This window comes from Eurosta solidaginis, chromosome 2, assembly GCF_040869045.1.
Source record: "Eurosta solidaginis isolate ZX-2024a chromosome 2, ASM4086904v1, whole genome shotgun sequence".
Taxonomy (NCBI): domain Eukaryota; kingdom Metazoa; phylum Arthropoda; class Insecta; order Diptera; family Tephritidae; genus Eurosta; species Eurosta solidaginis.
In genome coordinates this window covers 33,025,941-33,042,360 of record NC_090320.1, presented here as the reverse complement: position 1 = coordinate 33,042,360, position 16,420 = coordinate 33,025,941, and the positions used below count along the sequence as shown (strand labels likewise).

Here is a 16,420-nt window from a genome sequence, read left to right as displayed (position 1 = left end):
TTTGTTACGATAGGTTTAACGATTTTTGATTTATGATTAATAGTATTTGTAAAATTGATTTTATCACAAGTGGGCGGTGCCACGCCCATTAAAATTTTATTTTTTTTTTCAAATTTGTATCAAGAGTCTCAATATCAGTCCACACGTCAAATTTCAACATTCTAGGTGTATTATTTACTAAATAATCAGGTTTTTTGTGTTTTCAAAAATGTTATACATATAAAAATTGGGCGTGGTTATCATCCGATTTCGCTCATTTTCAATACCAATCTATTCTGGGTCCAGGTAAGCTCGTGTACTAAATTTGGTGAAAATACCCCAATATTTACTTAAGTTATCGTGTTAAGGGACAGACGGACGGACGGACGGACATGGCTCAATCAAATTTTTTTTCGATACTGATGATTTTGATATATGGAAGTCTATATTTATCTCGATTCCTTTATACCTGTACAACCAACCGTTATCCAATCAAAGTTATAATACCCTGTGTACAAGTACAGCTGGCTATAAAAAGGGCCAATCGCATCTATTAAGAACATTCAATGAATCAACAACAAAAAATGCATTGCAGTTGCCTAGCATTGCTAGTTCGTGCTTACAAATTAGCACAGCAGGCCACAATGCAGGGCTATAAGAGTGATTATACCAAACAAAAAAAAAAAAAGAAAGAAAATCAATTTGGAGCATCTATGGCGAATGTGCGTCATTGCGTTGCTTGCCAGAACTTAAAAAACAGCGAAAAATACAAATGCTTCAAATCCATACATTACAAAAGAATCGTTTGGGATATTGCATGAGAAAAATTGGCTCAACTTAGCCTACTTCCAGGCTAAGGCATGCCTGTTATAAGAGGCGACTTAACTCCACAGCGTTGAACTTTCGATGGATAAAATAATCGTTTTAGCGGCAGTGCCAGAAATATCAGAGATTCGGCCAGGTTAGGTTGAATGACTGCTCAATTAAAGGACAGCGTGCTTGAACACATATATGTTGATATAAAGCTACTGACAAGGCACATTTGAAAGTTGAACATTTCATCCGCAAAGTCGTATACGTTCTGATCGAGGTATTTATGCCTCGTCTAGTCAGTGCACCGTTGACACTCAAATTAACATGAATGGATGACCTTTAGTAATCCCTTGTAGTACGGTCCAGCGTTTCAAGTGCACAACTGTATTTAAAAGACTTCAAATCCTTGCTAGGGTTGTTGGTGTAAGCGCAGCAGTGTACGCAAGTCTCCAATGGCAAACACACCAACTTTGCACGTTCGCACTAAGTCGAAAGGTCAATGCGACATTGTCAGGGGTAACTTGAAGCGCTGGAGCACCGATAATTTTGTATCAAAAAGTGGTTCGCGCAAGTTCTAACAGCTCTCGACTTCACAGTGGCATAGTTTTGCGCCTTAAAAATCATCTAACTGTCTGAGGAAATATTAAATTGCCTAACTATTAAGCAGGCGGCTTGCATCTCATTTACCGTCCCCTTTTTACTAGTGACCTTTTTCTGGCAAATTCTGCACAGCCTGAACTTCCGCTGGTGCCGACCTCCTGGCAGTATAGTTCCAGCAACTCACGCGTTTAATTTGGATACTTCCATGAACAAGTTCACCACATTCTCGCTCCATATTAATTACCCACTCCAACCCTAGCTTGGGCTAATATGAGTGTGCATTAAGTTACATAGGCGGATGCCGACACAAAGTAGTTAATTCTGCTAAGGCCAAATTAAGTTCGGTCAGCATTCTGGAGTGCCCATTATTTACAAGATTAAATCATGTGCCTCAAGCTCTTATTGCTGTCTGAGCTGTGGCTATTTACCTCTGTAGTTGATTTCCTGCCTCCCTTAAGATCGCCCAGTATTTTTTCTAAGACTCAAATGCACGCGCAAAAAAAGCAAAGGATTAAGTTTTTTAACAAACATTCATCATTTTTTTAATTGCCACACGAGTTCTTAGTTTATTGTGCTTTGAAAAAGATGTATGCATATACATACATATGTTTCTTAAATAAATATAAAATTTTTCTTAATAAAAAATGGCATAAATCAAATAAATTATATAGATACAACTATCAGAGACGTTTGGACGCCCCATTTTTTAATATTGCAGAAAAGCAACAAAAAAAATATTTTATGTTTTGCTTGTCACCTTTGGCATTAACAGCGCACATTTAATGTGAAAGGCTTACATATAAATGAACAATGTGGCATATTTTATTTTAAATATTATTTAGCTTAACTATAACAATAAAAATATATATAAATTTTCTACACTCTCGCTTTTTACGATGTTTTGCTTTGTGTTGTTATGGAAAATGCCCATTCAGAGACCAAAGTAATTCAAAGCAGCCATAAATCATATGAATCAATGTGAGTATACGTATAAATATTAGTTTTGTCTCTTTTCAACATTTTTCTCTTTTTTCTTCTTAAACACGTTATCTACTTATTTTTGGTTTATGATACAATTCGTACAAATACACAAATAAATTTTTTTAAAATTTTTTCTCCAATTTTTTTTTTTTTATTATTTTTTCTTAGTTTTTGCAAAAATAAATTTTTAAATAAAATTTGCTGACGTTTTTCCAAAGAAAAGGCTAGAACATGTTTGAAAAATAAAATTGTCAGGTGGATGCGAATAAGATTAGCTACTTTTGCCATATGTGTACTAAAGCACGAGTCATTCGCCGTCGGCAAAATAAAAACATTTTAGTATATACATAACGTTTTTTTTATTATTTTTTAAACTTAACATAATTTTTAATAAAATAGATACTAAATTGCAAACATTTTGGCTAGCTAAAATATTTATCTACGTTTTCTAGAAGAAAACAAAAATTTAAAATGAATTATGATTTGTTGTACAGAAAGGGGTCACAATGCAGCCATTATAGTGGAAGCATCGTAAGCCTCAAAGTCAGTGTGGGACTAAAACTGCACTAAACCTTTTACCATCTACATAAGTACCGTTTTCCGCCCGTACTACAATGAAGTCGGGAGACAAATATATAGCGTAAAAGTTCCCCAAGTTATTTCCGATGTTTTCATTTCATAATAATATACATATCATTGGAAAGGTAGAAGGATAAGATTCCTTTTGAGCAAATAAAAAAATGTTAAGTTTGCGTTTTTCAAAAAAAAAAAAATATGAAATAAAAAAATATAAAATGAAATTCTTTTTCCGATCATAACTAATGCTCATTTAAAAGTATGCATGGAAAAGTACTGCAGAAAATACTTAAAAAAACTTTGCAATATTATAAAAAAATAAAAAACCATGCGTCTGTCCTATAGCAATAAAAATTTTAGCGATGACGATCCGGAGATCCCGCTCTTTTTTTTAGCACCAAAAATCCCATAATTATTGAACCTTAGTCCCGTCATTGTTGAAAATAGCATTTCAATATCTATTTAAATAATTTAGCACTTTTTGTAACCAGAAAAATGGATTTTACATTCTCTAAGGTTTCGACGCGTTGAGCACGAGTCGGAGTCAAAACTGTCCCGGCACTTAAATTTTTTGAGATATTCGCACACAAAAGCGCAAGAAACACATTTTAGTTAAATACACTTAAGGAGTGTTTTAAGATTATTATTTCTCTTGAAAGAGCCACTCTTACTTTTCAAAATCGAGCTTTTCGAAAACCTAATTTTACAGCCCGGGATGCCGCGATTGAATTTTCAGATCCCGAAAGTCAAAAAATCGTCATCCCTAATACATACATACATATATAACATCGGAATGGTATAAATTTAGCTAGACTTTAACCTAAGGTAAAGAAAAATTATTGCTTTTTTCGAAAAACAAAAAAACAATAGTATTTTAAGTTTTTCATTGAAAATTTATTTCTTCGTGCATTATTCATTAAAAACTCTGGGAAGTGCATTTGATGTTGATGGTCCTTTGCCGGATAATGATCCGATGGAGTACTAGAGAATGATAAGTGGAGGCGAAGTATGTGGTATTGCTGTATGGAGTAATAAAGGATTAGAGCGTCTGTATAATTACAGTCAATCCACTCTAGCGTAATGTGGGAGCAAGGTACGTGGTAGAGTTGATATGAGCGAAGTCACACAGCAACTCAAAGTAAACATTTCACTTACATATGTATGTACGTGTATATTAAAGCCTCTGAGCATATATTAATTGTGCATGCATGTACAGGAGATGTATACACTGCTGTTTGTTGTAAACGAAATGTTTACAAAGAAGAAGGCACTTGCTTAGGTAATTAGGTTTAAGTTGAAATTTGTTTTTTTAGGGTTTCGTTGCTTGTAATATATTTGTATAGTATTTGGTTGGATTTATATGAAATAATAATTGCACAAAGCAAAGAGAATATAATTAAAAATAAATAAAATTAAATTAAACGAAATAAAAAAAATCAAAACGTATAAAAATAAAAGAAAAAAGCGATAGAAAAATAAAATAAAAATAAATTAAATATAAATAATTAACAAATTAAACAAAATAAAATAAAATAAAAAAAATGAAATAAAACTAAACAATATAAAATAAAATAAAATAAATTAAAATAAAATAGAATAAAATAAATTAAATTAAAGTAAAGTAAAACAAATAGAAAAAGGTGGATTTTGAAGAAATAAAATAAAATAAAATAATAAAATAAAGTAAAATAAAATAAAATATTAAAAAATAAAATTAAGTAAAGTATAAAATAAAATAAAGTAAAATAAAATAAAATAAAACAAAAAGTGTATTTAACGAAGAAATTAAATAAACTAAAGTAAGGTAAAATGAAATAAAATAAATAAAATAAAATAAAATAAATTAAAATAAAATAATATAAAATAAAATAAAATTTAATAAAATAAAATACAATAAAATCAAATAAAATATAATAAAATAAAATAAAATGAAATAAAATAAAATAACATAAAATAAAACAATATAATCTAAATTAAATAAAATTAAATAAAATAAAATGAAATAATATAAAATAAAATAATATAAAATAAAATAAAAGAAAATAAACTAAAAAAATAAAATAAAATAAAATAGTATAAAATAAAATAAAATAAAATAAAATAAAATAGAATAAAATAAAATAAAGTAAAGTAAAATAATATAAAATAAAAAGTGGAGCTTAATGAAGAAATACAACAAAATAAAATAAGTAACATAAAATAAATAAGATCGCGGGTTCGAACCGAGCTCAAGGCCTAACAATAATTTTTTATCATTATTATTGTTATGATAAATTTTTTCTTAATTGAAAAAATTTTTAAATTAGAATAGAAGAAAGAAAAAATTTAGACAACTGCCAAAGCTCGTTGTATAGATCCATTTCGGGAACTGCTAAATTCCTTCATCGGCAACGTTTAGGCGCCGCTGCTATAACCATTCAGCCATCACAGCGGTTTTTTGTTTGTCTTCATTATTCCTACTTCTATTCAGGTTCTTGCCAATTGATATTCACAACACTGCGACATCTGTTGCAGAATGAATGTGAAAATTGGACTTGTTTGATGGCAATGCTGCCATAGTGTCATATTTTATTGACACTTTTTCCCCGTGCTCTGGGATGTATAACAACAAAAATAAAATAAATAAAATAAAAAAAATTTAATAAAAAGAAAAAATAAAAAGAAAATAAAATATAATAAAATAATTAAAATAAAATAAAATAAAATAAAATAAAATAAAATAAAATAAAATAAAATAAAACAAAATAAAATAAAATAAAATAAATTAAAATAAAATAAAATAAAATAAAGCAAAGTAAAATAATATAAAATAAAAAGTCGAGCTTAATGAAGAAATACAACAAAATAAAATAAGGTAAAATAAAATAAATAAAATAAAAAAAAATAAAATAAAATAAATTAAATTCAAAATTAAAAAATAAATTAAATTAAAAAAAAAATAAATAAATAAAATAAAATAAAAAATAAATTAAATTAACTAATTGATATTATAGAAAATTGCAAAGTTTACAAACGGCGATGATTACTAGGACATGTTTCTGAATTTCATCAGCTACGATGAAGAAGTGTAATTCAACAAACATGTCCTAGTAACCATTGCCGTTTGTAAACTTTGCAATTTCTCTCTAATATCAATAACAGAAACCATTGTTTAAAGCAATGTGAGCAATTAAATACATATGAAATTAAATTGAAAAAAAAAAAATAAAAAAAAATAAAAAAAAATAAAAAAAAATAAAAAAAAAAATAAAAAATAAAAAATAAAATAAAAAATAATACAAAAAAAAAATAAAATAAATAAATAAAATAAAATAAAAGCACCAAAAATGAAATCGAGGAAAGTAATATAATATTTTATTAGATTCAATTTCGATACTATCTAATACATTTTTCTTCCTAAATTTATTTAGTTACAAGAAAAATGTATGAAACTTATTTGTGACTATATATGCATGTAATTAAATATAATTTTTTTCTCTCCTTGAGAATCGACGCACGCATACATACACACATATTATATTAAGGAACCTGTCGAAATGAAAAGTATGGTCCGTCTTTAGAAAAATCGTTTGTTTTGATAAGCCGCTTAAGCTTGTGTGCACTTAGAGGGCATTCGCAACTTTTCAAAACTAACAAGTATACTTACATACAAACACATATATAGATATGTACACGAAATAACAAGGAAATAAATTAACAACAATAGAAAATGCTAATGACTTGCTATTAGCTGCGATAAATAATTTGTACAACTTTGCATTTATGGCAAAAATACGCGCAATCACGTTTGTAGACATAATTACGTTTAAGTATGTATGTGCGTATGTATATATGTTGGTATACATATTAAGAATAATTATTAATTTGGAATGGTTATAATTGTTGCTAAAAATATATTCATTGTTTGCAAAAATAACACTTTCACAGTTGAATACATGAACTTTACTACAAAGGAAACAATTTTAAAGCAAAATACGAAAAAAAAAAAAACTTTGAAGGCTTGCCTTTTAATATTTCACACATAATTTAATATTTATTTAATAGCTTAGCTACGGGTCAATGCCAAAAATATGCAGGTACGGCTACGTTAAAGTGGGTGGTGGTCGTAAAAAAAAACCAATAAAAAAATAAAATTTTAGACAAAGGAAAATTTAGGTAAAATCTAACCATCAGAGAATCTTTTTATGATGTACTTAAAATTAATAATTAGAAAAACAAAAATTACAAAAAAATGTTAAAAAAATTGTTAACATGTCTTACCAAAACATCAAATTTATGACACACTTGAACTTAAGTATCTAAAACTCTTGCACAAAAGTAAAATTGAAAGTCTGTACAAAATAGGTCGTTAAAGGGTTAAGCACTGTTATGTCCCTTTCAGGGGGCAATTCGCGGGTCTCGCACAGTGGTCAAAATTAGGCCGGCTCTATGGAGATTCATAAAACTTAAATTGAATTTTTTGATTTTCAGTATCCAAAATTGTACTGTTGGACCGGCACTTGGGAAATTCGTGGAACAGTTTCTTACAAAAAGAACTATCCTATCATGTCTAGAAGATTGCTTCATAGCACAGCAATCATCCTGGAGCACTCTCCAAGGAGGTAAATTATCCCCTCTGCTATGCAACGCCACGCTGAACACCTTGTTATTGAAGATACCGAAAGAACCGACAACCGGAAAATATTTTCAGATTCTAAACGATCAGCCCGCGTTTATCTTCGTAGATAACTGATCCCGTGTAAGCGGCCTCAAAGTGAATCCTGCGAAGACTGAAATCGTGCTATTTGCCAGACGCTACAAAATACCACCTTTCAAACCACCGAAATTAAACGGGGTACTCTCACAAGAGGGTAAATACCTCGGAGTTATTTTAGACAGTAAATTGAGCTGGAACAAGCGGTCCGAGGACAGATCCAGTAAGGCCATAACGACCCTCTACACCTCAAAAGCAGCCATGAGCAAAATGTAGAGCTTAAAACCACACATTTCGCATTGGTCCATCTTATTCTATGCCATTACGGTTTGGTGAGCGGCACTTGAAAGGAACAGCACAGTCAGTAGATTGTCTAGGATGCACCGATCAGCCCCAATACTTTAATTAGGGCCCGCTACCATCCACACCAACAACTGCTGTAGAGGCTATGCTCAACCTACTCCCAATAGGCTTGTATGGTAAGCTCCAGGCGAGTTGTAATGATATGGCCATACCACAATTCTGAAAACCAATTCGAAAAACTTTCGCCATATTGATCATACTACTCCAAACCTTCCTGTAGAAACCAATTTTTTTAACAGAACCCATGAGCAACACGAATGGTATGATATCTCATATCCATGCCTAGAACTCACACCCGTATTCGCGGATTGTAGCATTACTCAGAATGCTCTTTACTTTCAATACATTTTTTATGCATATAAACATATTGACCACACACACATTCAAGTCATAGCGACCTATATAAGTTACTTTGAACCCACCAAGAGTTCAACATCATATAAAAATGCCGACACACAAGGCACATATCTGTTTACGTTTATCAACCCTATTTGTCAACCCGTCACATTGACCAATACACTTATCGATCAGCGTGACTGATCAACATTGTCGGTTACTTTGAACCCAGCAGGAGTTCAACATCATATAAACATGCCGACACACAAGGCACATATCTGTTTACATTTATCAACCCTATTTGTCAACCCTTCACATTGACCAATACAGTCACGCTGATCGACATTGTCGGTTTGTCAATGTGAATGCCAAAATATTTATATGTATATAATTACATTATATCCATAAATAGGTCAATGTAATAATATGCTGACTTGGCATACATGCATTAGGAATGTAGATACTTTTAGTTTGTAGGTATTAGTGTAATTACGTATATGTAAAGTAAGAAATTTGTATAAAAGAGAAACCAGTTTTCAATAAAGAACAATTATTGTGAGACGCCGACCAACTACGTTTGTCTTCAATTTATTTACATCTTTCAGGATGTCTCCAAACAGAACGACAATGTGTGCGATGGTATCAACTCAAAATATATTTCGCTCTCCTTAATTATTAGGCTACTGACCCATTTCAGCCGCAGTACCAAAAATATTTGGGTCACGACATATCATCTCAATAAGAAGTTCGTTTCTCTGCTACAGTGACAGATCTTTTGAGGAAAGCTTTTCATACATACATACATAGATAAACTCAATAGGAGAGAGAAAGATAGCATGAGTGATAAATTTATTACATTGAAAATATATTTCTAAATAAGTTTTTAACATATTTGTTCTCACACTTTTTTTTCTCTTCCTGTTCCTTACAGAGAAACGCTCATTCTCTTTCCGTTTGCGGCGCTCATTTGGCGATGGCGGCAGCACAAAAAGCAGAAACAGCAACAACAATAGCAGCACTGGCAGAAACAATAACAACTCGCTGCTCTCACCTGTTACAACTGTCAAATTGGAGATACCTAATTCAAGCGCCTCGGTAAGTCGACGCAGTAGCATTTATAAGAAACCCGATAAGGATGATAGCGGCGTTATACACATTGTACCCGATATTGAATTACTCATGATGGATTTCGACGAACAATATGATATTGAAAAAACGTTAGCTGAAGGTTGTTTTGCGCGCATTTTACTTACGCATCATCGACCCACCAACACGACGGTCGTGCTGAAGGCGGTTCATGCTGAGTTGGCTACATTGAGAGATTTCCAAAAAGAATTTCACCTCAACTATCAACTCTCTCATCACCGCAACATATTGAGCGCCTATAATGTAGCCTTTCAAACAAAAGATTATTATGTATTTGCTATGGAGCATGCGCCTTACGGTGATCTGGCGGCTAATCTGGGACCGCATGGTCTGCATGAGTCTGCTTGTAAATCGATTAGTGAACAATTGAGCTCAGCGTTGGGTTTTATGCATTCAAAGAATTTGGTTCATCGTGACTTGAAATTGGAGAATGTATTAGTCTTCGCGCCAGATTTCTCACGCGTCAAATTGTGTGACTTTGGTGCGACAACCAAGAAGGGTTTGCTCGTTAATAAAGTTAAGCATACGTGGACTAGTTGCGTGCCGCCTGAAGTGTTGGAGATTGTCAAAAATGAGCGCTTCCTGTGCATGCCCTCAAGCGATTCGTGGCAGTTCGGTATTTTGCTGTATAACATTTTGACTGGTAGTCCGCCATGGACTATGGCTGATTGGGTGAAAGATAATCAATACGCGAATTTCATGAAATACGAACAACGTAAAACTACAAAAATGCCTGATGGCTTCCGGCGCTTTTCACCACGTCTCATGCGTTGTTTCCGCAAGTATTTAACACATGATCCCGACGATCGTTGCAAGGTAACCGAGGTGATAAAGTACATGAAAGATCGTTGGGTAGAATGCCGCATAGCGGCGTCGAAATCAGCAACGCTTATCTCACCAAATCCCGATCAAGATTCATGCATCTATTTGAATAAGCGTGAGGGACGTTTATCAGGCGATGAGAATAAGTTGAAATTGAAGCGCATGATGTCTAGTTATGGTTTAGATATCTCTATCGATCAAACAGTGGTGCGTAAGCGTGTCATCGAATGGCTGTCGAAATGTGACTCGAATTTTGATTCAGAGATAGAAAGTTTAAAGCAGCTGGAGGTAGCCAACTAGATTGGCTGAGGCGCGTGGAAGGCAATGAGAAGCGCGCTAAAAATTGGTTTAAGTTTTTTTGAATACGAGCCGAATGACGTTGGCGAGTGGCAGCAGGCGCTGAAAGATATTTTGAAGACCGTACAACGGTTAAATCAGCATTTTTGAATGCAAAGCAAAAGCTATGTGGTGAAGAAACAAGAAAGGGATATTAAACTCAAAAACAAATACAGGTCATATCGACAATAAGTCACACGCAAGAGAGAGATAGAAAGATAGAAACGTATACATGATATGCGCTTACTGAATTGCATATTTTTAATTTGATATATGTACTCTTAGGATCTACTTATAAAATAATATAAAAAAATGAAATAAAAAACAAAAATTTAAAAAAATTTTAATAAAAAAGTGGAAAGAAATAATACAAAAATTTTTACGATTGCAGTAAGGATAGATAAATAATGTTCATAAATGCATCTATGGTGACCATACTTTGTTTTCGGAGTTGTTTTTACAAAATTGTTTCATATGTATTGTGGAGTTTTCATGTTTTTCGTATATTCTAATGTACATGTGTAGATTATCAGAGTATTTAAGATTATGGTTTATAAAACCATAAAAAAAAACTTAAAATTAAAAAAAAGGGGGAAAAAAATTATAATTTTGAAATTATTGGAAATTAAAATAATAAAAAGAAATGTTTTGCTACAACTATTGGAAAAATATGGGAAGTTAAAATATATTTTTTTTTTCAATATTTGTTACAAATAAAGTTTATTATAAATTTCATAAATTAGAAGAAAAAAACAACTTTATTTCTAAATTAAATAAAAATCATATTTAGAACAAATTTCTCAACCAAATATATAGTTTTTATTATTATTTGGACGTTTTTCCGTAATCCCTTGCCAAATTTAAATTGAAAACAAATCGATTTCGGCATTATGCTATCTTCATTGTCATTTTTCCTTCTTGAAAGAGAAAGGAGCTAAAAACTACACTGAAGATGACACAACGCCGAAACCGGCTTGTCTCAAAACCAAATTTGACAAAACAAAATTAATCAGTTTTAAGTTTCATATTGAGCTTCTGTTTTAAGCGCTAGAGTGGATCGAAAAAAAAATGTAGAATTTGGAAAAAATTTATATTTACCAATACAAAAACAGATTTATCAAAAATTGATGAAGTTATTTTTGTAGAAATTAGCAATGATGATTAATTTTCAAAGTCACGCCAAGATATTTAATATAAAATATTCAAGGCCTTATATTTCATACATGTATCGGAATAAAAAAAAAACTGCAAAAAACGAGAAATAGTAAAATTATAGAAAAAAAATTTCAGAAATAAAATTTTTTTATAACAAAATTAAGTTTTTAAATTGAAAAAGAATTAAGAAGATATATGAAAACGTTTACAGAATTGATGACGTAAAAATCTTAAAAAAAAAATAAAAAACAGCATTTCTACACAAAATGAGAGAAAACATATAATAAAACATACAGAAAAAAATTCCAAACGCATTATTTTTTTTTTCAAATTTGAAAAATTTAGAAAATGTACGGAAAATTTTACAATATTAATGATGCTTTTTGCACCTTAAAAGAAACAAAAATTTTATTTAAAAAATTTATAATTAGAACAAACTCCTCGTCAACAATTGCATACAAACAATATGGTAAGCAGCTCGTGCCCAAAAATTTAACAATTCAAAAACATGTCGATTTCGCAAATGTGATTTCAAAACAATGTAATTAAATATTTTAGCATTTTTATATCAAAATTGTAAATACTCAAAATTTGTACTTACATATAACGTGCAAAAATATCGTAAACGAAAAGAGCCGTCTGTGTTCGTGGAGCGTTAAAAGAGAATGATAATAAAAAAAACCATCTCAGGCATTTAAACCAAAGTCGTAGTCATAATAGAAATGTTAATATGTAAACAGAGGAATTTATGTATATTCATAGATGGGTCATTTCATGTATAATTGAACAATGGAAATATACTTTCACTGAGCGATCCTCTCTTTTAAAACATCGAGCGAGCCTCCTATAAAACTAGAATTTAAATATTTCTTAAAAAAATCATTTCGGAAAAATATGTGTTTAAAAAAAAATTTTAAACCCCTATACATTACATTTTTGTTGAAAATGAAAATAGTTGAAAAAAAAAGAAAAACTAAATAAATTTATCTCTTAAATATAAATTTTATTTTTGAGTTTTGGAAAAATAAATAACCAACGTAAATATGAAGAAATATTAATTTAGAACCAAAAAATTAATTAAAAAAAAATTTGATTTAAAAATCACATAAACTGAAAGAAAATTTTTAAAAATTATTTTCAAAATTTTTGTTGCAGAACTTTTTTTTTAAGCTAAGTTGGCTTCGAATTTATTACAAAAGTTTATTTGAAAAAATGGGCAAACACTTCTAGAAATGCTTAATTCAAAAAACAATGAAGTTTTAAAATTAAAAATTTTATTTGTAGTAATTTTTTTTATATTTTTATTTAAAACCAAATGTCGCGAAAAGAAAATTAAAAAAAAAATTATGTAAAATAAAAACTTTTTAAAATAAAAACTTTTCAATATTTCTAAAGCTCTCCAACCTGTGAAAAATTTTGGAAACCAATTAACCCCAAAAAAAATTGGTTTTAAAAATATTACAAATATCACGTTGGCAAAGTGTAAGAAATTTTAAAAATTTTATTTTAAATTTAGCTAAATTTTTTTTATAAATTTGATATTGATAAAATTTTATTATACTAAAAAAACTCTAAATATTAAATATTAACAAAATTTTTATTTCACAAGAAAATAAAATAAATAAAATAAAGAAAATATGTAAAAACAAAAATTGAAAAAAAAAAATTTCACACTTTGTTTTCAAATTGTTTAAAAGATATTGTTGTAGGATATAATGCAAATTATTTTCTTATGCTTAAAAAGTTTTATAAATAAAACAGTCGTAAAAAGGACGAAGAAATACTTAACAAATAAATTAAACATCTTTTAATTTGTTTTTTTATTCTGTTTGTTAACACTTTCAGGACTGTAAGAAAACTATAAGTAAATTTTGTTGTACGACTGTTTTATTTAGTTGATTTGAAAGCAAAATACATAAAAAGCAATTCGACTTTTAAATTAATTTCACGGTTTCTTTGTAATTTCATGGGAAAAATATTTCCCTATGGACCTCAATGGGAATTTCGCAACAGCAGAGAACATTTATTTTCTAATAATGCAAACTTTAAAAATTTGTCGTGAAAATATATAGATTTTGGAAAATAAATCATTTATGGAAATCTGCAAAGCAGTTTATTTTGCTAGTATAGCAGAGGTGAACGTTGCACATTACAAGTATGTTTTGCGTCCTATTTTCAATCCGCTTCATAGTGCAATTTACACACCTCTTCATGTTATTTACTTTTTTGCATATTGTGTATTGGTAAACTTCGTTTCACACTGACTTGACTCTTCGGTTTATTCACTACGGACGGCCTGGCTCTTTGCCTACATGAAAATTCATTTATAAGATTTCGAGCAATAGTTTGACGAAATTCTAGATTGCTCAAAAGCGGTTCCTCTACAAGTTTCTTCGCATGTAACTTTTTATACACCAAATATGAGTTGTTCATAGCAATATCCATTATATCGAAAAAAAGGCGTAAGTAGTATTTTATCTTTGCTTTGCGATCAACTTCATAGCAGACTTTTCGCAGAATATATTTATGCTACCGAACTCATAGTCACTTTCTCGAAAGTTACTCGGCGCATATGAATCCTTTCTCCCTCTGAAAACAGGAGCTTCTTCATCAGAGGTTTGGACAGGATTCTCATCCGATTTGTCTTCTTGAACTTCCTGGACTAAATTTGTTATTTCTACAACACCTACATCATTTTCCATATCCTGAGCAAGATATTCTTGATCTTCTTCGTCTAGTTGTAGTTCATCTTCTCCATCACTATTGTCAGCTATGAGTCATTGTAAAATCTCATCTTCTTTCAGATGCAATTCCCTGCATCTTTTTCCAGCCATTTTGTCTGTAGTGAATTCGAAAAACATGAATAAATGAGTAAATCGCATCATAAAACAATAATAAAAATAGTACTTAAAAATTTCTTTTGTGTTAAACAGGGAAACATGTTTCCTTTATAATAATTCTTTGTTTTTAGATAGCTTTTCCCATTTAATTACATAAAATTGATCATTGTTTAGTTTCGTACTTACCATTCAACAAATAAAAAGCTTTCAAAAACAATTTGAAACACAAAATTCTAAATAATTTAAATAAATATGAACACACTTCACTCCTCGAAAGTTTGCCGACTTTACTTAATAAAGAATATTTGAAAATACTGGCAATCTGCTTAACTTGATTACGGGGACTCCCCTTTTTATATTTAAACACACTCGCTTGAACAGAATTACCATATGAGAAAATATAAAAATTCCATAATTTATTCATGGGAAATATATTTCCCCAAGACCTGAAAGGGTTAATATTTTACAAATGACTTTCAAAATATTTCAAAAATTGAAAAAACTATATAAGTGAAAAAATTTTAATTTGATGACAATTTTTATGACAAAAAATATAAGTTTTGTTTTCACTTACGTTCTTAAAATTTCGTTAATATTTCTTTTGCAATAAAAGTTCTTCCATGATGGGAGAAAATTACTGATCATTGGTCGCTTTGGGATGGAATGACCCACATATGTATACACCTATGAACTTATATGTAAACATGCAATTTAGTTGATATAAAGAAATTTTCCAAGCAACAATTGCATAGGTAAAAATGCCTGTTAACGTAAGAAAAATAAATGTTTGAATGTGTGTACTTTATTTGTTTATATAATTTGTTTATGAAATTTAGCGTGGGAATGCTACATGAAATTAATGAAGCAGACAAGTATACTTAATGCGTAAAATTTTAGAAAATGCATATTTATAAAATGTATGTTAGGCGAATGCAATATTGGCACTTGTAAATAAATAAAGTAAATTTTATAAAACATATTTGAAAATTTTTTTGTTTAAAATGTTTTTAGCATTGTTTTCTATTTTAGTTATACCCAGCAAATTATTTTGTTACTTTGATTCAACTAAGAAAAATAGTAATAAAAAAAAAAATGTATAATAAAATAAAAAATTAAAAAAAAAATCTGAAAAATATTTACAAAAATTTATAAGGAATCGTATGCCACAAAGTATAAGTTATCGTTTATTATATAAAGTGTAGTACAAAAATTAAAAAAAAAAAAATGTCAAAACAAAAACACAGAATTATCCTAAACCAACTCAAACCACGAATTTGCACATAAAATTTATTAAAAAAATAAAATAAATAAATATACAACTTGTAGCAGAGGGCCCATAGTGAAACAGCAAACTAATTATCGCGTTTATTGCGAATATATTTACACAAAAATAGCCATGCACATATATATAATATATACGTAGGTAAGTATAATAAAACAAACTTCTTGCATACTTAAATATTGGCTAAGAAGATAATAAAAAATATATATAATATTAAATAAACAAATTTCTATGAGTTTTTTTTTATATCTTTCGGCACTACCGGCAAGTAATCATCATCTGCTTATTTATGTATTATTAGGGTGGGTAAGTTTTATTGAAATTTTTTTTTCGAGGATGTGTTTCAGATGTTTTCGTTTCTAATAGACTTTTAAAATAAAAAGTCAACGATAATATGACTATGAACTACATTTGGAGCCTTTTACGGATGCCAGCTATTTGGATTCTAATATATTTATGGAAGACGACATCTCGAAAACCTTTTGATTATTTGAAATT

The 16,420-nt window shown here is 29.7% G+C and overlaps 1 protein-coding gene across 2 annotated transcripts in view; it reads left to right on the top strand.

Moving 5' to 3' along the window:
* The window catches only part of meng (meng-po), a 70,524-nt gene extending 54,376 nt beyond the window's left edge, over positions 1–16,148 (top strand). For both annotated transcript variants that reach the window (XM_067764906.1, XM_067764905.1), the window contains exon 2: positions 9,273–16,148. In XM_067764906.1, the coding sequence (XP_067621007.1) occupies positions 9,273–10,609 (1,337 nt within the window). In that variant the 3' untranslated portion in view covers positions 10,610–16,148. The remainder of the gene's footprint in view (positions 1–9,272) is intronic.
* Positions 16,149–16,420: the final 272 nt, after the last annotated feature.